General features: G+C 60.5%; 1 protein-coding gene and 1 non-coding gene across 4 annotated transcripts in view; both read left to right on the top strand.

The window, feature by feature from the left end:
- The window catches only part of FBLN2 (fibulin 2), a 68,564-nt gene extending 45,505 nt beyond the window's left edge, over window positions 1–23,059 (top strand). Inside the window, exons 4-18 of one of the 3 annotated variants that reach the window (XM_070360587.1) lie at window positions 1,270–1,399; window positions 2,661–2,841; window positions 3,583–3,792; window positions 4,371–4,484; window positions 5,169–5,270; window positions 7,291–7,431; window positions 11,597–11,731; window positions 13,907–14,044; window positions 14,502–14,645; window positions 14,760–14,888; window positions 15,225–15,350; window positions 17,095–17,211; window positions 17,872–18,000; window positions 19,882–20,005; window positions 22,205–23,059. In XM_070360587.1, coding sequence (XP_070216688.1) covers window positions 1,270–1,399; window positions 2,661–2,841; window positions 3,583–3,792; window positions 4,371–4,484; window positions 5,169–5,270; window positions 7,291–7,431; window positions 11,597–11,731; window positions 13,907–14,044; window positions 14,502–14,645; window positions 14,760–14,888; window positions 15,225–15,350; window positions 17,095–17,211; window positions 17,872–18,000; window positions 19,882–20,005; window positions 22,205–22,562 — 2,278 coding nt within the window. In that variant the 3' untranslated portion in view covers window positions 22,563–23,059. The remainder of the gene's footprint in view (window positions 1–1,269; window positions 1,400–2,660; window positions 2,842–3,582; window positions 3,793–4,370; window positions 4,485–5,168; window positions 5,271–7,290; window positions 7,432–11,596; window positions 11,732–13,906; window positions 14,045–14,501; window positions 14,646–14,759; window positions 14,889–15,224; window positions 15,351–17,094; window positions 17,212–17,871; window positions 18,001–19,881; window positions 20,006–22,204) is intronic. The other 2 variants (XM_070360586.1, XM_070360588.1) reach the window with 2 other exon arrangements.
- On the top strand, window positions 20,871–20,943 carry TRNAC-GCA (transfer RNA cysteine (anticodon GCA)). The gene has a single exon. It is a non-coding gene; the product is annotated as a tRNA-Cys (tRNA).
- Window positions 23,060–27,176: the final 4,117 nt, after the last annotated feature.

The raw sequence follows: 27,176 nt of genomic DNA, 5'->3' as shown, positions 1-27,176 counted from the left end.
CCGCGGGCGCTCTCCAGGTGTGGGAGCTCCCGACTGGCCCTGACAGCCAGCCCACCGTGCAGACTAAGCGGCTGACCGGTCAGAAGTGGGCAGCTGGGAGCGGGTGACGGACACGCCGTCAGCCGGGAACAGCTGGCTGCTTCTCTGACCAGGTGCTGCTCTGGGCCCTGCTCGGCTCTGAGCCTTGATCGCTCCTTCTGACGCTGTTCTCAGCAAAGGAAGCTTTTTACCCACGCCCTCCCTGTGCCAGGCCCAGGGGACGTCCTCTCAGACACACACCCCCTCTATTCCTGGGACGCACCATCTCATCCACCCTGCTCCTCTTTCTACATAAGGTTCAGAGAGGGCGTATGGCTCACCCCAAGCCACACAGCTCGTTGGACATTGGGCTGTGTTAGATCCCGTGCTTCCTACTGTCCCAGTGGCTCAGATGGTAAAGAATCTGCCTGCTCTTCTAACACACGCACTTCCCTGCTGTCCACCCACCATGCCTCTGCTGCGTGCTGAGCCACTCAGTTGTGTCCCACTGTGTGTGACCCCACGGACTGTAGTAGCCCATCTCGCTTCTCTGTCCATGGGATTCTCCAGGCAAGAATACTGGAGTGGGTTGCCATGCCCTCCTCCAGGGGATCTCCCCGACCCAGGGGTCGAACCCGGGTCTCTTACCTCTCTTGCATTGGCAGGCGGGTACTTTAACCACTGAGCCACCTGGAAAGCCCTCTGTTAGAAATATGCAAATTCTAGCCTCATCCCTTGGCTTTCGGGCTGCCTAGGAGTTAGGGCGTGCAGTATTCATGAGTCGTGAACCTAGCAGTCTAGTGCTTGCTTGTATCCCTCCTGTGATGGGAACCTCACTACTTCATAGGTAGCCATTTCTGTCACCGGGTGGCCCTTGCTGGGACGTGGCCTTCCTCTAGTGAGGCTGAAGCCTGATTTTTCATCCCCCCGTCTTGGGTTCTGGTCTGTCGGCTCTCTCAGGCCTATGGTTACTGGAGGCAGGACCAGGGACCCTGACCCCCACTGGTCAGGGACGCCGAGCCCGGAGCCCTGTGGGGCCCAGGCCTGAGTCATCCTGGTTAGGCTGAGAACAGAGCTCATCTCGCTCGGTGGGGACGTGCCGTCTGGCTGCTGCCCCGGTGCCAGCAGGGACCCCGCCCACGGTGGACCTCGGCGGGGCTTTCCTTCCCTGAGCCGAGCGTCCTCCGCTGGGAAAGCGGGGTCCCTGGAGGACGGGGTGCTCGGTGGGGCTGAGGCGCGGCTCTGTTGCAGGACGGCCCAGAAGCACTGCTGCGTGTCCTACTTGAAGGAGAAGAGCTGCATGGCCGGCGTGTTGGGCGCCAAGGAGGGCGAGGCCTGCGGGGACGAGGACAGCGACACCTGCGGCGTCTCCCTGTACAAGGCAAGCTGCCCCGGGGCGCGCGGCCCGAGCCTGCAAGTCCTTGAGGGCAGAGGGAGTGGGCAGGCTGTGGGGCTCACTCCTGGGGGCGGCCCTGCACCTACATAGGAGACACCGCCAGTTACCCTTGGACCCATTCATTCGGGAATATGGACGGAACACCAGTGTGTGTCGGGCCCTGTGTTGTGTGTTAACAACACGGAAATGGCTCACACGAGACCCCCTGCCCTCACAGGGCTTTCTTTTTCTTTTCTGGTCCGTGTGTGGCTGCTCTAAGCCAGTGGCTTTGCTGGCTAGATCTAGGATGGCCGTCACTTGGGACAATGTTTCTCTGCTCCGTGTGGTCCCACTGTCCAGCGGGCTAGCTTGGGCTTGTTCAGGTAGTGGCTGGGCAGGTCTCCAACACAGGAAGTAGAGGTGTGCGAGGCCTTTTGTGGCCAGAAGAGCACCCCATCAATTCTGTCTCCTCCTGTTGGCTGAAGTGAGTCATGAGGCACAATCAAGAGACTGGGAAACGAACCCTCTCTTTCAATGGAGAATCAGCACTATCACACTGCGAAGACAGGAGACAGTGAAGAGTGAACAACCGGGGCTTTTATTGCAATCCGTCTGCCACAGTAGTTTAAACAAATTAAAGGCTTTGATTTTGGAGGCAGGCAGGCTGGCACAGTGAATCTAAAAATATCTTTGAGCACCTAAGCTTCTGTATTTCTGCTTGATCTTTTTTAGCTTGTAGTTTCCAACTTTAAGGTCACCTCATGACACAGGATAGCTGCTAGAGCTCCAGCCATCACATCTGTTCCAGAAAGGAGGAAGTAGGAATGTAAAGAGATGTGTTTTCAAGTTGAGTTAACCCCAGTTAGGAGCTCTCCTGAAAGCTTTACCCAGCGACTCCTATCTCTAATTTCAAGGGGCCATGGGAAGTGCTGTCTTTTAGGCAGCCAGAATAGAATTGGAGTCTGCTGGCAAATATGGGGGCAGTTAATGGGCGTGGACAGGGGTTAACTTGTAGTTCTTTTCATAAGAAGTCATTTATGAATTATTCAAAAACACTTGCACTAGCTGAGCCAGACACAGGATGTGGGGACAGGTGGCACGTCTGTCTCTGGATAGCACGTCCTGGGCAGAAGAAACAAGAGGAGGGTGAAATCAGCCCCTCCTCTGAGCCTGGGGGCCTGGAGTGAGCCCCGTGGGCCCTCAGGCCGTGTGGAAGGCAGGTGGGGAAGGCCTGTGGGCTGGGCAGCGACCATCCATTTCTCTCCAGCAATGCTGTGACTGCTGTGGCCTGGGGCTCCGCGTGCGGGCTGAGGGCCAGTCGTGCGAGTCCAACCCCAACCTTGGCTACCCCTGCAACCACGTCATGCTCTCCTGCTGTGAGGGCGAAGACCCCCTCATTGTGCCTGAGGTCCGCCGGCCTCCAGAGCCTGAGGCCGTACCACGGAGAGGTGGGTGCTGCTCCCCGAGCCAGGCGTGGGGGCTAGTGGGTGACAGGGGACAGCTGCTGGGGCTTCTAGACAGGGCTGGTGCCCTCTGGCCTTCTGTGGGGACCTTGGTCACCTTCCCAAGGTCCGGTCTGGACAGAGTTCTGCGGCTTCCGATGATAGACTCCTATTATTTTCAAGATGGTGGTCTCATTTGCTTTTCTATGTAACCATCCATTCTGCACAACTGCGAACCACTCATCTCCCTCTGCTCTCTGCCCACCCACCCTCCAATTTGCTTTTTTACCTATATATCCATACTTCTTCCTCCCCATCCACTCATCCGTTTCAACCAGCCCCCGCCAATCCTGGTCCATCTTTCTACCACTCATTCCCTCATCCTCTCATCCACCCACCCCTCCATCCATCCACTGAGCCAAACACTGACCTCTCTATCAGCCTGTTCATCTACCTGCTCATCCACCTACCCATCCATCTGCCCACCCACCCACCCCTCCATCCATCACATCCACCCACCCACCCCTCCATCCATTCATCCATCCATCCATCCATCCGTCCACCCACCCCTCCATCCATCCACCCCTCCGTCCACCCGCCCCTCCATCCTACATCATGCTGTCTCAGCTGAGCACATGGAATGTTCTGGGGAGGACCTGATCAGATTTCCTGAGGGCCTGTGGTGTGGTCTCAGCCACTCGTTGGGGCCAGCCTGGCTCTCATCACGAGCATGGACCCCCGCCCCAGTTTCAGAGGCAGAGTTAGCGAGCCGGGAGGCCCTGTCGCTGGGCACGGAGACTGAGCTGCCCAACAGCCTGCCGGGCGACGACCAGGACGAGTGCCTGCTCCTGCCGGGGGAGCTGTGCCAGCACCTGTGCATCAACACCGTGGGCTCCTACCGCTGCGCCTGCTTCCCTGGCTTCTCGCTGCAGGATGACGGCCGCACCTGCCGCCCAGGTGAGGCCGGTGGTGGGGGCGGGGCTGGCCCTGCCAGCAGGGCGTGGTGGTCCTGGGATGGGGGTTAGTCCTGCCCCTTCCGCCATGCACAGGTAGGAACCCACAGTTGCCAGGGGTCCCGAGCGATCGGTTTGTGAGCCCAGGCAGATGGCTCCCTCCTGGAGCTCCATCTACAGGGGAGCCCCAGCACCCCGAGCTGGATTCAAGCTCAGGGCCAGGACCTGGTCCATAGAGGAGGCCCCCATGTCCCCAAACTATGTCCCCAGCACTGGGCCCGTGGAGGTCAGGCCCCAGCACCCTGTCCAGGAGGACTTTCTCCCTGCCAGCTTCCAGGGTAGAGTCATCTGAGTCTAGAGACCCTTTCCCCTCCCTGCCCCCAACTCTGATCAGCTGCGAGATGGATCTTGCCTGAAATGTGTTCCTCCCTGAGCCTCCGTTTCCTCTGCCTTGGGGTTGGGGGTGCGGGGTGTGTGTGTGAAATGACCCTTCCCCACTTGAGTGCCCCGAGTGACACCTGTAAGGGCCTGAGGTTGACTGCAGACTGAGACCCCCTCGCTTGTCTGCCCTGTCTGTGACAGAAGGCGGCCCCCCCAAGCCAGAGGCCGCCGAAGAGTCTGCACAGAGGCCCGAGTCTGCCCAGGTGGCCCCCAACACCATCGCGCTGCCCGTGCCGCAGCCCAACACCTGCCAAGGTAAACCCGGGCGCGGGCAGGCGGGGAGCCCTCCGGGGCTGGGCATGAGCAAGGTGGCCCTGCCAAGGGGTGCTTCTGCTCGGGGAGGTTGGCTGAACTCTCTGTCTGCGCTGTGAGAGGTGAGCTGGGGGACACGGCCTGGGACGAGCGTGTGTGGCCCCTGGACGGCCCGTCAGCTGCCTTTAGGCTCAGTTTCTGTAAAACCGAGGGCGTAGAATCCCCACCTGCCCAGGCACCGTACAGCCTGGATTCAGCGACACAGGGGAAGTTCTCTGCATCCTCCCCTCCTCCCTCCCCATCTCCTCCCCCGCATCCCTGGTACTTGAGGGAGGGGTGGGTGATGGTGGCAGAGCCCAGACCCCAGCAGGGATTGAGCAGGGAGGGAGACCTTGTGGAAAGGGTCGGGACTGGGGTTCCCCGGCTCCCGGCCCCTCCGCATGTAGGCTGGAGCCGGGGGTGCTGGGCCGGCTGGTCTCCTGGCAGACAGTAAGGAGTCTCTGCAGCACAGGAGAGCCGGGCTCAATCCCTGGGTCGGGAAGATCCCCTGGAGGAGGGCACGGCAACGCACTCCGGTAGCCTTGCCTGGAGAATCCCAGGGACAGAGGAGCCTGGTGGGGCCGCAGTCCGTGGGGTCGCGAAGAGTCAGACCCGACTGAGCGGCTAACGCGCCCACTCTCCTGGCAGACAACGGGCCCTGCAAGCAAGTCTGTAGGGTCGTCGGGGACACGGCCATGTGCTCCTGCTTCCCCGGCTACGCCATCATGGCGGACGGCGTCTCATGTGAAGGTGAGTCCCCGCCACCTACCTGAGCCGGCCGGCACGGGGGAGGCGGTCCAGGGCTGGACCCCGCTGTGCAGAGAGCGGGGAGCAGGCGCGGCTGCCGCGACCGCTGGTGGCACGGGGAGCGGCTGAGACCGCTGCCTCACCACATGCCAGGGGTGCGTGCAGCCCCGGCACCCCCTGGAGCGGGCCTTCCCAAACCTGAGTGTGCAGCTGGTGCCCTGGGGGCCTGGGACCACGCCGATCCTATGATTGCCACCTGGCCCCAGAGATCCGACCCAGTAGGTGTGGGGAGGGGCCCGAGGCCCCCCTGGGCCCCGCTCTGACCGGCTCTGTCCCTGAGGGTCACCCCGCGTGAGTGGCCTGTCTTGGCTTGTGACCGCCTTGCCCTGTAATGGTGAGCACTCCAGACTCTGAATCCAGCAATCCGAGTTCGTATCTCGGTGGGACCTTTCTGTTAGCCCTGCTGGTGGCTCAGACGGTAAAGAAACTGCCTGCAACGCAAGAGACTTGGGTTTGATCGCTGGGTCGGAAAGATCCCCTGTAGGAAAGCACGGCAACCCACTCCAGTATTCTTGCCTGGAGAATCCCCATGGGCAGAGGCGCCTGGCCGGCTACAGTCCCTGGGGTCGCAAAGAGTTGGACACGAATGAGCGCCTAACACACCTCCTCTCGCTCACAGCCCCTGTTCCAGCCATGGGTGAAGCCAGGACAGCAGGCAGTGCCCTCCGCTGGCTGCCGTGGGGAGCCAGGCCGGGGCGGGGGTGGCCCAGGTTGGGGGCCTGCTCTCAGAAACCACGGAGGGGTGTGGGTGTCGGTGACGCTGCCTTCACAAAGGGTCTGGAAAGGGTCTGGAAGCGCGTCCCTTTCTCACCTGTGAGCCCGCTCAGTCTGGGTCTCGTCCCAGGGGAGGGGTCTGCCCTGCGGGCCGGGCCCGCCCTCTGTGAGGCGGGGTCATCAGGGCATGGTGCCCACAGCGAGCATCACCTGGAGCCCCTCCGTGTCTGGAGGCGGTGTGGGCGCAGAGCGAGCCAATGGTGTCGGAGATGCTTTAGTTCACGTTCAGGAGCCATGACGCTGGTGGGGGTCCTGGGGGGTTACGTCTGTCTGGGAAAGACCCCCATCCCTGTCAGCAGCCAAAACCTGCCTCCGGCCGCTTGCCCGAGACCGTTCTGGTGTAGGCGGAAACCATCCTTATGCTCAGCAAGGGCAGGAGACTTGCCCAGGGTGCACAGCACGGCGGTGTCTGGAAAGCCTTTCTCTCAGATGGTGGGGACCAAGCTGGCTCTGCTCCCCGTCTTCCGGGACCTGTGTCTTTCCTGGGCCCATGTCCCTGCTCCTCCAGGCCCCCGCTTCTCTCTGCAGGGCCCCCAGCGGTGAAGGCTGTGGTGTCCAGGTCAGGGGGTGCATGCGAGGGTGTTCCGTGGGTGCAGTCTGCCCTGCAGGGGAGTCCTGCTGGGCTCCATCCTGTTTAAAATCATCCACCAGGTGACCAACAGTGACGGTTCAAGAATCATTTTCAAGTGTCCAGATTTCAGGTTTTTCTCGGATCGTTATAATATCCGAGCCTGCAGCCCCGCTTCCCCTTTGGACAGAGCACAGGCTCAGCAGTGCCCACGGAGCCCCCTTGGCCCCTGCTCCTGTGGGTGTCCCCAGCCTGGCCCCCTACGCGCTCAGATTTGCAGCCCCCAGCATCTGTGCCTCCCCTGGCCGCCCGTGGAGCTGGAGTGTCTCCGGAGCATGGGTGGGGGACAGCCTCTCGTCCCGCCCGCTGTGTTACCCCAGGCAGGCTGTCTGCCCTCTCTGAGCTTCACCTGGCCACCTGTCCTTACCAGAGCTCCTGCTCCCTCATCTTTTGACCGCACAAACTCAGACTTGGGCCCAAAGCCCAGAGGGACCGCTGATGGATGGGCCGAGAGGCCCCGGGCAGCCCCTTGCCCCTCTGGGCCTCAGTTTCCCCATCTGTCACTGGAGGCCACGCCTCTCTAACGGCCCTTCTGTTTCTCCTCCTGCGACTTATCACTAGACCAAGACGAGTGCCTGCTTGGCACTCACGATTGTAACCGGCGACAGTTCTGTGTGAACACCTTGGGATCCTTCTACTGTGTCAACCACACAGTGCTCTGTGCTGAGGGCTTTATCCTCAACATGCACAGGAAATGCGTGGGTAAGCCTGAGCCCCGCCCACCGCCACGCCCCCCGCTCTGCTCCACGCTGCCGCAGCCACGTACCAAAGGGCCCGACCTTTGCATGTGAGCCCTCAGCACGGCCACCACGCTCCATGTCCTGCCCTGCTTCTCCACTGACCCCCGGGGAAGCCGCTCTCCCCAGGGATGGGCCTGAGTCAGAGCTGGAACCGAGGCGTGACCTGGCTGCTCACTGAAGAGGGGGCGTTGAGACGCGTGGGCAGCAGGACAGGATGTGTGGGGCTTGGGGGCAGGGAGGCCGGGCTTCAGAGCAGGACCGCCAGGTCTTGAGCTTCCTCTTGGGCCTCTGTTTCATCTGTGAGAAGGGGGTGCTCAGAGCACTGCTCCCCCTTTGGTGATTATGTGACATGTGCGTGGCATACCCAGAACGCCAGGCACAGTGAGCATGTGACCTCAGCTGCTGAGGTTGTACTTCAGTGGGGCCAAAGTCCCTTCCAAGGCAAATGGATGGAGCTGGGGTCCGGATGGTCCAGGGTTGTATACCCCAGCTGGGTGTTCATTTGCTGTGTGACCCTGAGCCATGGCTGCCTGGGCAGCTGGTCTTCCATGGCTGGAGGGGGGCATCTGAGGTTTTCTCGGAGGAAACATCATGGACCTGACCAGAGAGGGACCCAGGGTAGCGGGGCATGGGGCAGACTGGGAAATGCTATGGCAGGGGCACAGGCCGAGGGGGAGGCCGTTCCAGCCGGCGGCGTCTGGACACCCTCCCTGGAGAAGGCGGCATTGGCACGGGTCTCCAGGGACGGCAGGGACGCTGGAGATGAGGAGGGCACGCGGGGAGGAAGAGCCGCGGCAGGAAGCACATGGAGGTGGGAACGGCTTGCGCCCAGACGCCCCCGCCTGTTGTCTCTGTGCTTGAGGACCATGCCCACCTTGGGCATGTCCTTTGCCTCACCCACCACCGCTGGGCAGCTGTGTGGCCACTGCAGACATGTTTGCCCCCCGGTCCCCGGCCGTGGGCACAACATGAGCCCTGCGGAGCCTGCTTGTCAGCAGCTCCTCCCGTCTGGGTCGTGTCTGTGTGTGTGTCTGGGAGGATGGTCCGCGGGGCCTGCCAGCGCCCTCCCAGGATGTGGTATGCACGTTTTCCTGGTGGTCTGGACAGATGACTTTGTTTTCAAAGGGGTTGCCGGGGGGCTGGAAAACGGGTTTTGGGATTAAAGAACAGAGGTGCCTCCATTCAGCAAGGTTTATGGTCGTTCGTTCAGTCTTTCCCTCCATGTCATCCTGCCTGGACCCCGGTCTCCTCTTCATCCTTGTTCCACGCACGTGTTCATCTCGTCCGTGAGCACTCACTCATTCTTTGCATCACTTGTCTGTCCACAAACGTGTCTTCTGTGGTGCGTTTGTAAGCTCCAGGCGTGTTCTGTTAACCTCGGCTGGTGAGACGGGAGATGGGTGCCCGGGTGAAGAGTGTGGTCTCTGCGGCCAGACGGCCAGGGTTCAAGCCCTGGCTCTGCCACTTTCTACTTGTAGGATCCAGGACCAGTCGTTTAATCTTTCTAAGACTCAAGTTTCTTCACCTGTGAAAAGAGAAACAGCATCCATCTCCAAGGGTCACTGTGCTGCTTAGATGAGTCTGTGTAAACAACTTGCTAGAGTTTATGTCATACTAATGATTCAACAAATGTGTTATACTGAGGCAGCCTGTATAGGTAGTGAGCTCCCCATCACTGGAGGTATGTAAGCCAGAGTGGGACAGGACTGAGTGGTGCCGAGTCCAGAGGACTTTTGACAGGCTGGTGACCTCTGTGGGGGCACCCCTGTGCTTTTCTGTTGGCCTGTTGTGCCCTGTCCTTTGAGGACTGGCGTGGGCCCTGGGGAAGAGTGTTCCAGGTGGGCCGGGCTTTGGGAAGATGGGAGTCTTGGCTCTGCGGCCCACTCTGCGGGGGTGAGGAGAGGGCTGGGCACTCCAGGCTCTGTTCTTGTTGCCACGTGCAGGCCGTGGGACTTTGGTCCGGTCACATCCCCTCAGTGAGACCTACTTCCTTAGCTGGGAAGGAGTGTTCAGGGTCATGGAAGGGCATTTCCTCTAAGCCAGCGGTCTGCACCCTTTTCGGCACCAGGGACTGGCTTTGTGGAGACAGGGTTTCCACGGGGAGGAGGGGGATGGCTTGGGCGGTAACGCGAGTGATGGGGAACGGCAGCGGAGTGGTGCCCGCTTGCCTATGGCGCACCTTCTGCTGCGTGGCCTGGCTTCTAACAGCCCGCAGACCAGTGTGGTTGGGGGCCCCTTCTCTAAATCACCGGATCCCTAGTGAGCCGTGCAGTCAGTGGCATCTGCTGTCGTCCCTCAGCATGCTTCCTCCCAGGCTCCGGAGCAGGGTGGGGACTGGGGGCGGGGGAGCTCCTGACCCACGACATTTCTGGGGTCCTGAGAAAGTGTCATTCCAGCCTGTAAATCAGAAGTCTGTATCTCGCAGAGCCAAGCCTTTCTTGGAAACTGTGGGTCCAGAATCCCCTTTTCTTCTCCCTCATCCCCACCAACCAGGCTTGGCTCGGCTTATACACCAGTCGGCTCACCTGGGAGTTTGGGAGCATTTTTTTTCTGGTGGCTCAGAAAATAAATAATCCACCGGCGATGCAGGAGACGTGGGTTCGATCCCTGAGTCAGGAAGATCCCCTGGAGACGGGAAAGGCTACCCACTGCAGTATTCTGGCCTGGACAATCCCATGGACCGAGGAGCCTGGTGGGCTACAGTCCATGGGGTCGCAGAGTCAGACACGGCCGAGTGACTAACACACACATGCCCCACAGCCCGTACCCCTCCTCTCCACCTTGTCCCCGTCCTGTTTGTAGGATCAGCTCTGATCTCAGTGTCCCCAGAGCAACCCTGACATTCCAGCCCCGAGCAGGTGGTGCTTCTGAGACCGTGCCACCTTCCTCCCCAGTGTCTCCACCCGCCTGTCCCTCTCCCCTGCCAGCTCGGGTGGCCCCCACGCTGCCAGGCCACCTGGGCTCAGCACAGAATAGGTGCTGGTTGAGGTGTGTCCAGGGAATGAAGGAATCAGCAAGGACTGCTGCGCCTCCGCGGCCGGGTGGGGTCGGCAGGCGCTGTCCTCCGCTCGTGTCCTCCGCCGCGTGTTAGCTCCCGCCTGTGGGACGCCTGCGCTGATCACCGCTCTGAGTCCCTCGGCCCCCGCCGGGCTGCTTCTCCCTCCTTTGAGGGCGTGCTCCCCACCGCCTGCTCCCACCAGGCGTCCGTCCCTGATGTCCTGTCCCCGAGCTGACCTTAGCATCCACCACTCCCAGCTTCACTAAGACCCGCTCTGTGAACTCCAAGGCAGGACCCGGCTGGCCCTTGACCCTCAAACTCAGTGTCACCTCCAGGGCTCCCAGCCTTCCTCTGTGAGCCTGCTCCCCTCAGCTGGCCCCATCCTCAGGTGCCCAGCTGCTTGGCCAAGAAGCTTTGGCAAGACCCCTTGGCTTCTTTTTCTTCTCTCCTTCATCTCATTCATCATAGATCTGTTGCTTTGACTTTCACATTGTTTTCAGAACGTGACTCCTCCTCACCTCCGTGGATGGCAGCCTCAGCCCCTTCATCTCCTATTCTATGAACCCCTCATCCCTGGAGTGTTCACTCTCCACCAGGGGCCCCTGTTACAAACAAGTCAGTCCACTCTCCTCCTCTGCTGGAACCCTCGATGGCTCCCGCCTCCCCCCGTGTCTCCTGATCACCTCTTCCCACACCGCACCATCTGGACCCTACCCTGAACCTGCCCCCTCTGCCTGGGATGTGTGTTTGGCTCGTCCTGGGTCTCTTCAGATGATTGCTCAAGTGCCCTCTGCCCTGATGACCCTTCGTGCCCCATACTCCTGGTCTCCTCCACCCCACTGTTTCTTCCATAAGACTCCAGACCACCCTCCCTCTTAGGTCTGTCTGTGGGGCATCCTCTTCTGAGTGTGCCCCATGGCAGGGCTCCTGTCTGTCTAGTTCACCGGTGCCCTGGGGCCAAGCACAGTGCTGCTGGCACCAGGCACGTGCTCCATAAATCTTTGTTGAATGGGTGGTGGCACAGAGCCTGCTGCTGTCTGGCAGGCGAGCACCTTGAGGGCGGGACTGGTTGGCTGCTGCCGTCCCCAGGACCACCCCGCAGCCCCTGACGGCCTGGCCCTCCCCGCAGACATCAACGAGTGCGTGACAGACCTGCACACGTGCAGCCGCCGCGAGCACTGCGTGAACACGGTGGGCTCCTTCCACTGCTACAAGGCTCTGACCTGCGAGCCGGGCTACAGGCTCGAGGATGGCGAGTGTACAGGTGAGGAGGGCTGGCTGCAGGCCCTGCCCCGCCCCTCACCCTGCCCCGCCGCCCCGCCCCCTTACCCTGCCCCGCCCCTCCCCTCACCTCCCCTCACCCGTCCAGCCCCTCCCCTTACCCTGCCCCCCTCACCCTGCCCCCCCTGCCCCCCCTGCCCTCACCCCAGCCCCCCTCACCCCGCCCTCACACGTCCAGCCCCGCCCACTTACCCTGCCCCAACCCCTTAGCTTGCTCTGCCCCGCCCCTTACCGTGCTCTGCCCCGCCCCTCACCATGCTCCGCCCCACCCTTCACCCTGTCCCGCCCCTTCGCCTCGCGCCCCCCCCCTCACCCTGCCCTCACCCCCTTACCCTGCTCTGCCCCACCCTCACCCTGCCCCCGCCCCCTCACCCTGCTCCGCCCAGCCCCTCGCCAAGCTCCGCTCCACCCCTCACCCTTCTCGCCCCCACCCCACCCCACCCCCCGCCTCCCCCACGGGCCGCTCAGAGCTTGCTCCCTCAAGAAAGTTCCAAGCTCCAGGGTTTCTGGCCCGTTAAGAGACCCCACAGACGACGGTGTTTGGGGGCAGAGGTGGCCTCCAAACTGGTGGCGGGGGGGAGGGGCGAGGTAAACGTGTCTGGGTCATGTTAGTCTCTTCATGCCTCCGTTCCCACAGAAGGGTCGTTTCTGTCCTTTTTAACCAGAAGATTCTAACCTCAGAAGAGAGAAGTTCTGCTGAGCCATTTCAACAGCTGCTTCCCCGGCTTCGTTTATGGGCCCGGCAGGGTTCTGGGTGGTGGGGGTGCTGCGGGGGCGTGTTTCTCTGTCTGGTCTGTTGACCAGGGAGGCAGGGGCTCACAGGCACACCAGGATGGCAGGGCTAAGGCTGGGTTTTGCTTTAGTTGGGGGTTCAAAGAGGCCAGCCCCCTGTGGGGGTGATGTCGAGGCAGGGACCTACAGAATGTAGAGCCCCTGGGAAGGGTGCCAGCCCTTAGGGGAGAGGGGAGGAGGGGGCCTTGGTGCAAGGAGCAGAGGGCAGTCTTGGCTGGCAGCACACTGCCAGTGCAAGGAGGCTGCTGGGTTGGCAGGCCCAGGCAGGCAAGGGCTTGGGAGTCTGTTTCACACATGGTGGGTGACAGTTATTTAAATGTCCAGAAGAGTGTCACCCAGGAGGCGAGACCCAGAGCAGTGCTCCACTGTTGCAAGCCCAGAAAATTTCGATGGGAACCAACTCTGAGGTTGGGCATCAGCTCAGGGAAGTGGCTGAACACACTCTGTGCCAGGCCCTGAGCTGGGCTCAGAGCAGGGGTGAAATGAGCTGAGAGGAGAGGAGCCCAGACCCCTTATTGCACACCTGTGTACACCCACGCACGCCCAGGGCACACGCACACCAATGGCGAGCCCCCTTTAGAGAACCCTGACCCCTGGGGAGCGGTCCTGGCTCCCTGGACGCCCAGCACCCCTGGCCGTCTGCTCCCAGGGCATCCTCCTTAGACCAGAGTGGCCAGGCAGAGGCTGTGTCCTCAGGCTTCTGGGGGTCGTTGGAGGGGGTCCTCGAACCCAGCATGGGCCCCCTAGAGACAGGACTGCTGTGGAAACCAGAGGGGGTGGACGGATGGACAACAGACAGACACACGAGGTGGGCCTGGCCGTCAGGAGGCTGATGGAGTCTCGGCCGTCCCACGAGCCCCGCGTGTCGCCTTTTGACTCCGTCCTCGGCTTCCTCATCTGGGGAAAGAGCCCGACGTGCCTGTTGCGGGGTAGGGGGGACACAGGCCGGCACTTTGTAAACTGTGGGTCTGGCAGCGGGGGCGGGGCGGGGCGGGGCGGGGGTGGGCCGTGACCCGCTGGGGCCGCATGGCAGGTGGGGACAGTGAAGACACGCAGGTCTGGGGGCTCCATCCTGGGAAGCTCCCAGCCCGGCGGCCCAAGAGCAGCGCTGAACTGTGCCCGTGCCTCAGCTTCCCCCATGCGGGAGGGGGCTCGTCTTGGCCCCGGCCCTGGGTTCCCACGCGCACTGAGTAAAGACGTACATCTCAGAGTGCGCGGCAGTGAGAGGGGTGACATCACCATCACTGCTGCACGGGCCACGGCGGTGCCCCACAATGCGGGAGACCTTTGTAACATCAAGGTTGTGGCAGGGGTGTGCGGGTGCGTGCCCGCCAGCCCCTGACCCCCGGCCCTGTCTCTGTGGCAGATGTGGACGAGTGTGAGCTGGGCACGCACAACTGCCAGGCGGGCGCCGTGTGCCACAACACCAAGGGCTCCTTTTACTGCCAGGCTCGGCAGCGCTGCCTGGAAGGCTTCCTGCAGGACCCCGAGGGCAACTGCGTGGGTGAGCGGGGTCTGCCCGGCTGTGTCTGCCGGCCCCGGGGTGGGGGGGGTGTGGTCTTCAGGGAGGGTGCTTGGGGGAATGGGCTCTGAGGGCTTTAGAGATCGGGGCGGCCTGGGTGGCTGCCCTTCCCTCCCCCAGCCTCCGTGTTCCCTGTCAATGTCAGTGCCTGGGCCCCAGAGGCCTTTGCAGACAGAAGCTCCCATTACCCTGAGCTGTCTGATCATGGCTGAGTTGCTTCTTCTCCAGTCTGTTTCCCCCATCTGTGGGACTGGGCTGGATGAAGGTGCATCACATCTGTTTTGACCTGGTAAACAGTGCCCAGCTTCTGGGAGGGAACACCCTTGGGTCCTGGGACACAGGCACTGGGGGGGTCTGACCTTCCGGCCCTGACCTGGGCTGGCCTGGGGCCCCAGGAGGGGCTGCACCCGGCTCCCTGTCACCTGCACCCCCTCCACAGACATCAATGAGTGCACATCTCTCTCCGAGCCGTGTCGGCCCGGCTTCAGCTGCATCAACACGGTGGGCTCCTACACGTGCCAGCGGAATCCGGTGATCTGTGGGCGCGGCTACCACGCCAGCCAGGACGGGACCAAGTGTGTGGGTGAGGCCTGCCGCTCCCCCCACAGCCTCCGCCCTCCTGGGGGCCCTGGGCGTGGCGGCTCCTGCAGGGGGTAGAGCTCGGGCCTCAGCGTGCCCTGCTGGCCTCCCCCTGCAGACGTGAATGAGTGTGAGACGGGTGTGCACCGCTGCGGCGAGGGCCAGGTGTGCCACAACCTCCCCGGCTCCTACCGCTGCGACTGCAAGCCTGGCTTCCAGCGGGACGCCTTCGGCCGCACCTGCATTGGTAGGTGGGGCTGGTGGCTGGGACGTGCCCCCAGCAGTGCCCGCCTGCCCCAGGCCCCAGCCAGCCTTGCTCTGACCACCTGCCTGGCCCTCTCTGGGCGTGTCTGCCCAGCTGAGGCTCCCCTCACGGTTCCTGTTGCCCTCGTTTCTTGCTTTTCGGCTGTGTCTGTCCGTGCGTCCCTCCGTCTCCCTACAGTGCCCCGGCTGCTTCCTGCTCTGATCCTTCCTCCCCCCTCGCTCCTTTGGGTCCCTGGGTCCCTCCTCTGCCCGGGGTTGGGGTGGGGGCTGGCATCCAGGCCCCTCTGCCCTCCTGAGCCCCCGCACCTGCCGCCCGCAGATGTGAACGAGTGCTGGACGTCACCCACGCGTCTCTGCCAGCACACGTGTGAGAACACGCTGGGCTCCTACCGCTGTTCCTGCGCCTCCGGCTTCCTGCTGGCGGCCGACGGCAAGCACTGCGAAGGTACAGCGGCCCCCACCCACCCGCGCACCCCGAGTCCCCGGCCTCGGCTACCCGCCGCTTCCTGCAGGAACCCCCGTCTCAGAGCGGGGGCCGGCTGTGCTGTCTGCGTGCCCAGAGGTGGGAGTTTCCCCGTGTGCAGGGCTGGCAGCCCAGCTTCTGCCCCTTGGTAGGCTCTGGTCCCGGTCACCACTGCGGTGCCCTGGGGTCTGGGGAGGGAGCCAAGTGAGCGAGACAGGAGACAGGCCCGCGGCCCCGCAGCACCCCACTGATGCCACCCGGCCATGTGCTGTGCAAGCGGACCAGTCACGGTTTTCCAGATCCCAGCATCCCAGATATTTATCACGCATAAATCCTGCTGGGTTTTACATGTTCCTGGTAGGTTTAAACTTAAAAGAACACGCTACGGGGTGCCCTGGGGCTGACAGAGAGGACCTGTGAGGGGCTGTCCCAGGTCTGCTGGGACTGGGGTAGGGGAGGCGGAGGTCCCAGGCTGCTCAGTGCAGGGGGAGGGGTCGAGGGGGTGAAGGGGTTGTGGGGTCTCCAGCCTCCCCTAGCTGGCGCCGTCTCTCCCAGCACCTTCCCCAGAGGTGTCCTCCTTCCTTCCCTACTAGGGAGGTGAGTTTGCTGAGACCCGCAGGCAGGCCAGGCCCCTCCGTCTGATTGCCTGGCCTGGCTAAAGAGCCGGCCTCCCTGGGACAAGTCCAGCCCAGGGGCAGCGGAGCGTTGCCAGGCTTGGCTCCATTGCACGGCACTCGGATGGGCTCCCCAGACAGACCCTGTGGCTGCCGTTCAGTCACTGGTGCTCCCGTGACCTTTGAGGCCCTCCGCCGGGCCAGGTGGGCACAGAGCTGTGGGGGGCGGGCCATTCTGCCTTCACCCACCCCTCGTCCCTACCTCGCCCACTTCTCGGGCTGCACGGTAGACGCGAGGAAGGAACCAGCGTGGCCTCGGAGCCTGGTAGAGGAGACCAGGCACTTATGCATTCGTTAGTGCCTTCAGTCATTCCGTGTGAAAGCAGTGTGTGCGGAGAGGCCGTGAGCGTCACGGGTCAGGCGGCGGCCCCAAGGGCGTGTGCGATGTCAGCCCCACCCCACCGCGGCTCACCCTGCTCCTACCCCAGCACCCCATGCTCATGCACAGGGCCACCCCCAGCTGCTCTGTACCTCATCAGCTCCAGAGGGTGGGGGTGTTTGTCTGTCTTGTTTGGGGCCGTGTCTACAAGCTGGGCACAGACCCGGCGCTTGTCAGAGCTCGGCTGGTCTTGGCTGGATGAACGAGAGACAAGTCCTTTCCTGCACGGAGCTCGGGGTCCAGCCAGTGCTCCCCTCACTGTCCTCCACTCGCTCCCTCCCCGTCCGCCGCAGACCGGCTCTTGCTTCTCCCCCAGCCCCGTGAAGGGGGTTGAGGGCAGGTCCCTGTCAGCACCTCAGGTGACATTCTCAGAGCCACCTGCCCAAGCTGCCATGGACCTGCATGGACCAGCATCTAGTTCCCCACGGGGGATCTACGCACCACTGTGGTGCCTCCTCCAGGCAGCAGGCCAGCACTCCACCACTCCCGCCTCTGCCTCGCCACATGTCCCCGGCTGACCCCTTGCCTTTTTCTGGACCTCGGGTTCCCCATCAGCCCCAGGCGGAGGCTGGACCCGATGGTCTCTCGAGAGAAGGCTCCACATGAGCGAGACCTCGGTCCCGGCTCTGGTCTGGGCGGGCTCCTCCGTGACCTTCGGCCGGTCTGTGCGCAGATGTGAACGAGTGTGAGGCCCAGCGCTGCAGCCAGGAGTGCGCCAACATCTACGGCTCCTACCAGTGCTACTGCCGGCAGGGCTACCAGCTGGCCGAGGACGGGCACACCTGCACAGGTACCTACCTCCCCTGGCCCGCCCGGGGCCCCCGCCCGGAGGCACTGCCCCGTGTGCCAGGCTCGAGAGCCCCCGCCGCGGTGAGGGGATGCTCCGGACACACAGAGGCCTCAGCGTCGGAGCGGCGGTCGCATCCCTGCCGCGCGGCTTCCTGGCACCTGGACGGGGGCTCCCCAAGTCTGACTTCAGGCGCCTTCCCTGCAAAGCAGAGATGATGGTCATGACCTCAGCGGGGTGAAGGTTTAAGTTACATAGTTGACCTTGAACCCTGCAGGGCTCAGGGCCTCCCTGCCCCTGGAGTCACGTGTAACTTTACAGCTCGCCCTCTGTATCCGTGGTTCCACATGCGTTACTGGCCCGAGGGTGGATCCCACAGTAATTATTGAAAAAGGTCCCTATGCATGTGGATGCATGCAGTCCAAACCCGCGTCGTCAGGGGTCAGCTGTGCCTCGTCCAGGCCACGTCTGGTACCTGATGGGCCCTCAGCCGGCCGCAGCAAGCCCGGAGCGGCCCGGGCATGTGGGCCCGGTGTGGCCACAGGCGGCTCTGTCCTCTCTCAGCCCCGTTGTCCTCATCTGTGAGAAGGGCCCCCAGGCTCCCTGGCCGGGGCAGGGACGGAGTGACCGGGGGTTCCTGAGGGCTGACCCTCTCTCTGGCAGACATTGACGAGTGCGCCCAGGGTGCCAGCATCCTCTGCACCTTCCGCTGCATCAATGTGCCGGGGAGCTACCAGTGCACGTGCCCGGAGCGCGGCTACACCATGACGGCCAACGGCAGGTCCTGCAAGGGTGAGTGCGGACTCCGCGCCGGCGGAGCCTTGGGCAGTCCCCGAGCAGGCGCAGGAAGCCTTTCACAGCCTGCTGTGTGCCCGGAGCCATGACACCGAGCACGTGAGCCCAGAACGGCCAATGCCTCTGGTGGCCAGGTTCACCGGGGCCCACGCCTGGGATGAGGAACGTGGCGGTTTTTCTGCTGCTTGACCCAGCTTAGAGTCTTGGGGGCTTGGACTCCACTCTGGGCCCTGTCCTGTGAGTGCGACAGGGATCCTGGGGAGCGGTCCCGAAGGTGGGAGACCTCCCCAGGGAGGATCCCACAGAAGAGGAACCCCAGGGCTGGCCAGGGCTTCCTGGCTGCAGAGTTCTTACTGTTATTACTGTTTTAATATTCAGTTCAGTTCAGTCGCTCAGTCGTGTCTGACTCTTTGTGACCCCATGAACCGCAGCATGCCAGGCCTCCCTGACCATCACCAACTCCTAAAGTCCACCCAAACCCATGTCCATCGAGTTGGTGATGCCATCCAACCATCTCATCCTCTGTCATCCCCTTCTCTTCCTGCCCGCAATCTTGCCCAGCATCAGGGTCTTTTCCAATGAGTCAGCTCTTTGCATCAGGTGGCCAAAGTATTGGAGTTTCAGTTTCAACATCAGTCCTTCCAATGAACACCCAGGACTGATTTCCTTTAGGATGGACTGGTTGGACCTCCTTGCAGTCCAAGGGACTCTCAAGAGTCTTCTCCAACACCACAGTTCAAAAGCATCAATTCTTTAGCGCTCAGCTTTCTTTAGAGTCCAAATCTCACATTCATATGTGACCACTGGAAAAACCATAGCCTTGACTAGACGGACCTTTGCTGACAAACTAATGTCTCTTTTCAATATGCTGTCTAGGTTGGTCATAACTTTCCTTCCAAAGAGTAAGCGTCTTTTAATTTCATGGCTGCAATCACCATCTGCAGTGATTTTTGGAGCCCCCCCTGCAAAAAAAGTCAGCCACTGTTTCCACTGTTTTCCCATCTATTTGCCATGAAGTGATGGGACCAGATGCCATGATGTTAGTTTTCTGCATGTTGATCTTTAAGCCAGCTTTTTCACTCTCCTTTTTCACTTTCATCAAGAGTCTCCTTAGTTCTTCTTCACTTTCTGCCATAAGGGTGGGGTCGTCTCTGTATCTGAGGTTATTGATATTTCTCCCAGCAACCTTGATTCCAGCTTGTGCTTCATCCAGCCCAGCGTTTCTCATGATGTACTCTGCATAGAAGTTAAATAAGCAGGGTGACCATATACAGCCTTGACATACTCCTTTTCCTATTTGGAACCAGTCTGTTCCATGTCCAGTTCTAACTGTTGCTTCCTGACCTGCATACAGGTTTCTCAAGAGGCAGATCAGGTGGTCTGGTATTCCCATCTCTTTCAGAATTTCCCACAGTTTATTACTAATTTTAATTAAAAAAAAAATAACCAGTCTAGATTCTGTAAAAGGCGAGGATCCCACCCGCTCTAAACAGCCAGGTGGGAATGATGACTTCATGTGCCTAGAGCGTGGTTTCACTTTGGAGGCTGAGGCCGTGTCTGCCTGATGGCGGAACCCAGAGGGGCGTCTCAAAGCTCAGACGCTGCAGTGACTTTGGCTCTTGAAGGTGCTTCAGGCTGGACACCTGTGTCCGTTCAGATTTTCTCCCCCTGAGCCTTCCTCCCCGGTGCCAGCCCCACAGCAGAGGCTCCAGGCCCTGACTGCTGTCCAGAGTGGATGAGGTGGGGACGTGTGAGCTGTGCACCCACAGGACCAGCTGCTCCGAGACCCAGGCCCCCAGGGCGGGCTGGGGGTGCTGGGACGAGGGTCTCCAGACCGGGGCCCCCGTAAACCCGCCCATCACCCTCTGTTCCCCACAGACCTGGACGAGTGCGCGCTGGGCACCCACAACTGCTCCGAGGCTGAGACCTGCCATAACATCCAGGGCGGCTTCCGCTGCCTGCGCTTCGACTGCCCTCCGAACTACGTCCGAGTCTCTGAAACGTGAGTCGTCCCCCTGCCCCAGCCTTGGGCCCGGGCACCCGGCACCAGTCCCGCGCTGCCCGGGGCAGAGGCCAGGTGGCCAGTGCGCCTGCCTTCGCCACCTCCTGGTCTTCCCGGGCCCCCTGTCCGGGGTGTGGTCTGACTGACCATAAATGGTGCAAAAAAAAGCACCTTGCAGGAAGTTTGGAGCAGAGAGAATGAAAGAAAGAAGACTCTCACACACACATAAAAAAAACCTCCATCTCTCTCTCAAACATGCACACTCTCATTTTCTGTTGTGTAACAAGTTTTTCCCAACACGTAGCATCTTAACAAGTATGACAAGTAGTTACCGTCCTCCCCGGTGTTTGGAGGGTCATGACCAAGGAGCAGCTGAGCTGGGTGGTTCTGCTCCGGGCCCCGTGGGGCCACGTCCACTGGAGGCTTGCCTGGGCTTCAGGATCCCGCTGCCCACTCATGGCTCTGGGAGGGAGGCCCCAGTGCCTCACCACCTCGGCCTCTCGGTGGGGCCGGAGCTCCCCAGCCCGGGTCACTGAGAAGGCAGTGACCTTCTCAGTGATGGGTCACAGTGATGGAGACCCTCGTCCGAGCCCCCCCAGCCCGCCCTGGGGGCCTGGGTCTCGGAGCAGACAGTCCTTCGTGACCCAGGCTACTCTTAAAACCGCCGTATCGTCACTTCTACCACTGGCCGCACAGTCCAGCGCTGTGGGTGAGGGTGGGCAGGGGTCACCTGGGAGGTGACCCACACGCTGTGACCGCGGGAGGGGCCGTGGGAGCTGTCTCACAGGCTGGTGACCACATTCTCTCGTGATGCTTCTTGGCATTTTGCCGTTTTTCCTGTCTTCTTACTAAAGAAGACAGGGCTTCCCTGGTGGCTCAGATGGTAAAGCGTCTGCCTGCAATGCAGGAGACCCAGGTTCGATCCCTGGGTCAGGAAGATCCCCTGGAGAAGGAAATGGCCACCCACTCCAGCATTCTTGCCTGGAGAATCCCATGGTCAGAGGAGCCTGATAGGTTACAACCCATGGGGTCACAAAGAGTTGGACATGACTAAGCGACTTCACTTTCACTTTTCTTACTAAACACACGTTTCCATAAGTGCTTGCCAGAGTGTCCGGCATCCGTCCTCTGCACGGTGCTGCCATGCGGACGTGCTCAGGTGTTCCGAGCTTGCTTTCTCTGCTTTGCAGCCTCTTTTGCCTCTGCGCGCACGGCCCGCCTCAGGCGGCCCTTCCTGGCACGTACGCGCCCGTGGTGCGCGGTTTACTCCTGGCTGCCCTACTGACCCTGTGCCGTGCTCTCTAATACACAGTGCTGGGCGGCTCAGTGTGCAGGTGTGGTGGGGTGTTTACATGAGTGTGTCAAGTGGCCAGTGGCCTCCCTTCCCTGGGTCTCAGCTGCTCTGCCTGCCACACGGGTGATGGTAGCGCCAACCCCAAGGAGGGTGAGAACACGTGATGAGCGAGAACAGGTCATGAGTTTACACAGGGCGTGACGTGGCCTGGTCCTGCCTGCTGTGGTCCCCCCGTTCGGGAACTCTGCTCAGAGCATCCTCTAGAACTGCGGAGCCCTGGTGCCCCTGGTGGAAGCACTGAGCTTCAAGACGGGGGTTTAGTGATGGAGGAGACAGAGTCTCATTGCGCCAAGAAGAGACCAGATTATTGCTGAGCTTGGAAATCGAGTCAGGGGTCCCATGGGGTTTGGTGGTCACCCTGTAGTGTGGCTGGGCTCCCCGGCCTCCTCTGGGGCAGGCGTGACTCAGAGCTCTCTGATACTCGGAGAGGGACAAGGGCAGGCCATCATTGGGGGAAACGGCTCAGAAGGAGAGTCAATTACGGGAGAAAAGGGAATCTGAGAAACGATTAGAGTAATAGAAACACCATGGCCAGGGAATCCATGCAAATAGTGTGGGAAGGAAAAAAACTAGGGGTAGGGAGGTAAGAATGAAGGCAGACAGGAAGGAGCGCGGGGACCAGACGCTGTGGGCACTGTGCCGCGCGCTGCCTGGGTTATAACTTCACCAATGACACCGCGTGGCTGTTAACCCATCCTGCAGACGGGAAAGCTGAGGTCCGACGGGGGTCAGGTGACCCAGCTCAGGCTGCTGGGGGCTGCCGAGGGCGGAGCTGCGGGTGGAGGCTGGGTGGGAGCTGCGAGCAGGAGCCTCCCTCGGTTGACGCCCCCGCGTGCGCCCCGCAGGAAATGCGAGCGCGCCCTGTGCCACGACTTCCTGGAGTGCCAGAACGCGCCCGCGCGCATCACGCACTACCGGCTCAACTTCCAGACCGGGCTGCTGGTGCCCGCGCACATCTTCCGCATCAGCCCGGTGCCCGCCTTCGCCGGCGACACCATCGCGCTGACCATCACCAAGGGCAACGAGGAGGGCTACTTCGGCACGCGCCGCCTGAACGCCTACACGGGCGTGGTCTTCCTGCAGCGCACCGTGCGCGAGCCGCGCGACTTCGCGCTGGACGTGGAGATGAAGCTCTGGCGGCAGGGCTCCGTCACCACCTTCCTGGCCAAGATGCACATTTTCTTCACCGCCTTTGCCCTGTGAGGCGGCGCCCACCGTGGACAGCGCGTGGAGCCCGGGTTCCCCCGCTGGTCCGGCGCCCTGGCCACGCGCCCGCCTCCACGCTCCCGCCGGCCGCGTGGGGGACTGGCGCTGTGGCCGGTTTCCTCCGACCCTGTAAATTAACTTAATTTTGCTGACTTCCTTCCTCGCGTTCTGGCCTCTCCTGGGCCCGGGACGGAGCTGTGAGGGCAGTTCCAGGCCATCGCTGGTGCCCCGTGGAAGGGGTCGGAGGATCGGAGGCTGGACATGGCGACCAAGACCGGAAAGAGCGACCACGTCGGAGCTTTGGACTCAACTGCGTGACCCGTCCCCAACGATGATATTCTGTTTCATGTTACACTGTGATTAGCTCTTTACTTTTTTTTTAAGATCATTTTTGTGTTTTTGTTTAATTATAAAAGTAGCACATGTATATTGCAAATATATATATATTCAAATAGTTCCAAAGGGTTATAAAGTAAAAAAGTGAAAAAAGAAAATCTGCTTCCTTTTGTGAAGTGCTTGGGATGATGTTCCCCAGTGTCTGCGGTCCCCAGCCTTCCCTCGCCTCTCGTTGGAAGGATGGCAGCGGGAACACGCCCACTTCTGCCTCTGCTTCTCTTCCTGCCCTGTTGCCTGGTCCCCCCTTTCCTTCTCCCAGTGTGGCCCTCACCTGGCTTGTCACCTTGGACGTCACCCAGGAACCGGACATTTGTGTATAGTATTGGGACTTCCCCGGTGGTGATGGTGGTAAAGAGCCTGCCTGCCTGTGCAGGAGATGTAAGAGATGTGGGTTTGACCCCTGGTTCAGGAAGATCCCCTGGAGGAGGGCATGGCAGCCCACTCCAGTATTTTTGCCTGGAGAATGCCATGGACAGAGGAGCCTGGCGGGCTGCAGTCCATGGGGTCGCCCAGAGTTGGGCATGACTTCGCATCCATGCACGCATGGACGTGTTACCTGTTTGACCTCTCAACCTGCCACTGTTCGCACCTTACAATGAGTGTGTGTGGGACTGTTGAGCAGAGAAATTAGCTAACGATTAGGCAAGTCCAGTTTCTCTCTCGGGCCAGCCACTTTCCATTGGCGTCTTCCATCCTTCAGAAGCTGTAGCTCAGTGTCCGCACGTATCTGGCTGTTATCACTGGCTTTATAGCCTCACGGGCGGTGCCAGGGCTACGTGGACACATGGCAGGAGTCGCCTGCAGAATGAGACTGAGGCTGGGGTCCCAGCTGTCATTAGCGATTCGTCCACTGCATCGTCTCTCGTGTGACCACGTGTCCGCCGGGGTCCCCAGCCTCCATTCCACCTTGTCAGACTCCAGAGGCAGGCGTGAGCTCTCAGACGTCTGGCGTGATGGAGCTGAGAGATGACGTCGTCTCTTTCTCCAAGTCCCGAGATGGTCATGTGGTGCTGGGCAAACGTAATACCGCCTTTCCCTCTTGTATAACGATTCTTCCTTTCCCCTTGGCTGCGACTCCCTTTCTGTTTGTACCCTGATTCTTCACCTCTACAGTGGACATCGTATTTGGCCATGGTGCTGGTCTAGACCGAAGGCAGCAGTGCCCGTCCAGCAAGCGCTTCCCCCAGTCCACTCTGCCCCCCGGGTAGGGTTGCAGACACAGAGCCAGGGGTCATCCCTACCAGCGGGCGACACAGCTGCAGCCACCGTCCGCCTTGGTCTTGCCAGAGGGGTTGAAGGCAAGGCCCTTTGGAATTCTGCCACCGGGGTTTTAAGGTCTTAGTTTCTTGTTTAGGAATCAGGCCACTGTTGCAGCCTTGTTCCTGGCGTTAGATACAGAAAAATAAGGTTGAGATAACAGCATGGCAGTGTCCTCCCACCGTGGGAAGAATTGCGTATTCGTAATAGCATTCCCTGCCTCTCCCTCTGTCACTGCAGACCACCTAGAAACACCGAGGAATCCGTCTAGCAGGGACCTCCCTCGTCCCCCTGGTGTTGAACGAATACCCAGGAAACCTTGAAAGCCGGCACGTCATGGCTTTATCTCCCCATGCCATGTTAGACAGCCAGCATTTCGGATGCCAGTCTAACTCTGTCTAAGCAGCATTCCAAGGAGAAGGTCTCTGCCTGTCATTGGCACTATGGCTGTGATGTGTGATCCTTGGTCTGAAGAAACGTGATTGGATCACGTTTCTCCATCCACGTGGCTGGATCAAGTTGGCACACTGTCTCCTGTGCCCAGGCTCTTACAGGTTCTTGAACATTTGTGTCCACCACTGGGCTGAATCGACTCAATGGCCACGAGTTTGAGCAAACTGGCAAATGGTGAAGGCCAGGGAAGCATGGCGTGCTGTAGTCCATGGGGTCACAGAGAGTCGGACAGGACTTAGTGACTGAACAGCAACAAGTGTTAGGCACCCCTCGTTGGGCTTCCCAGGTCCAGTGGTAAAGAAGCTGCCTGCGGTGCAGGACACACGGGTTTGATCCCTGGGTCGGGAAGATCCCCTGGAGAAGGAAATGGCAACCCACTCCAGTACTCTCGTCTGGGAAATCCCGGGGACAGGGGAGCCTGGCAGGCTGCAGTCCAGGGGGTCACAAAGAGTCACGACAGAGCGACTGCGCACGCAGTCTCCAGTCCTCATAGTGACTTTCATAGGTGCCCATATGGCCATCTCGAGAGTAGGAGGTGTTACTTTGCCGGCAAAGGGCCGCTTAGTCAAAGCTCTGGTTTTTCCAGGGGTCATGTATGGATGTGAGAGTTGGACCATAAAGAAAGCTGAGCACCAAAGAATTGATGCTTTTGAACTGTGGTGCTGGAGAAGACTCTTGAGAGTCCCTTGGACTGCAAGGAGATCAATCCAGTCAGTCCTAAAGGAAATCAATCCTGAATATTCATCAGAAGGACTGATGCTGAAGCTGAAATTCCAATACTCTGGCCACCTGATGCGAAGAGCTGACTCATTTGAAAAGACCCTGATGCTGGGAAAGATTGAAGGCAGGAGGAGAAGGGGACGGCAGAGGATGAGACGGTTGGATGGCATCACCGACTCAATGGACATGAGTGTGAGTAAACTTCGAGAGATGGTGATGGACAGGGATCCTGGCGTGCTGCAGTCCATGGGGTCGCAGAGTTGGACAGGGCTGAGCGACTGGACAGCATTGTAGACCGGGTGTCCGTTGCCCTCTGCCTGACTTACGGCAGGCCACTGGCCACCACCCGTGAGTCAGCGTTTGGCCCAACATGGGGCCAACTGAGTGTCTCAAAGTATCCAGCCGGTAATCGTCTCTCAAGTGGAGAGCCTCTGGTCCCAAATCCACGTCTGGCACATGGCACAGTGAGGAAGTAATCCCCTGGCAACTGCCCTTGTGTGCCGGTCAGAGTTGTCTAGAGAAATAGAACTTATGTATATGTGTGTGTGTGTGCACATGTGTGTGTATATATAAAATAAGGAATTGCTTGCACAGTTAGGGAAGCCAACAAGTCCTATGACCTGCCGCCTGCACGCTAGCGGCCCAGGAAAGCTGGTGGGTGGTGCGGTGTGAGTTGAAGGCCTGAGGGCCCAGCACGTGAGGGGCAGAAGGTCGGCGTCTCAGCTCAGACAGTCCGGCAGGGGGCGCTGGCTTCTCCCTTCCTCTGCCGTATTGTTCTGCTCCGACCCTCAACGGACTGCACGAAGCCCATCCACAGTGAGGAGGGCAGGCGACTTTCCTGCACCTTCCTGTTCAAATGCTCATTTCCTCCAGAAACTCCCTCCCATTTACACTTGGGAAAAAAAATGTTTAGCCAAATATCCAGTCAGGTTGGTACATAAAGTAGCCATCACATCCTCAGACGCCAGCTACGATATCCAAGGACCACACTCACTTCAGAGCAGCTGCCAGCTCAATCTGTGTTCCCTTCCGGCTCCGTAATTCACTGTAATGACCCACGGAACTCAGAAACGCGCTGGGCTTTACAGCTTTGTTCACAGCAAAGGGATGTGTCCGATGGCTCAGTGGTAAAGCATCCGCCTGCAGTGCAGGAGACGCATAGGTGTGAGTTCGATCCCTGAGTCCGGAAGATCCCCTGGAGAAGGCAGTGGCACCCCACTCCAGTACTCTTGCCTGGAAAATCCCATGGGCGGAGGAGCCTGGTGGGCTGCAGTCCATGGGGTCGCAAAGAGTTGGACACAACTGGCCAAGCGCACGCACATGCGTGCTGGCAGAATCCACAGAACAGATGATAGCGAGAGGACACAAGCGAAAGTCAGCCGAGGAAGGAGACACACAGGGCAGGGTGCGGGGGCGTCTGCACACAGGTTCTGGTCACGCCTTCCCCGTGGAGTCCCAGGTGTGTGATAACCTCCTCCCAGCCTCGATGCAGGAGTGTCGCCCAGCGGGGAAGCTTGAGTGTCCAGGGTCCAGGGCCGTTGGGCTGTGCAGGCGGTGTGTCTGAGCGCCCCGCGTGGGTGGCCCAGGCTTGCTTCCTCACTCAGCTCCCCCCACCCTGGGGCCCCTCCCAGCGAGCCAAGGGCCCACGTGCTCCGTGGCATGACTGACACCATCTTTAGAAAAGCTTTGCAGCAACATGTAAATGTTGAGAGTTTTTACCCGAACTTGTAGGTTTTCAGCTTTTTTGGAAACCCCAGGCTTCCTCCTCCTCGTAATTTCCCAAGG

The sequence above is a fragment of the Bos mutus genome, chromosome 22 (assembly GCF_027580195.1).
Source record: "Bos mutus isolate GX-2022 chromosome 22, NWIPB_WYAK_1.1, whole genome shotgun sequence".
In the NCBI taxonomy this organism is placed as follows: domain Eukaryota; kingdom Metazoa; phylum Chordata; class Mammalia; order Artiodactyla; family Bovidae; genus Bos; species Bos mutus.
This window is presented reverse-complemented; position numbering and strand designations above follow the sequence as displayed.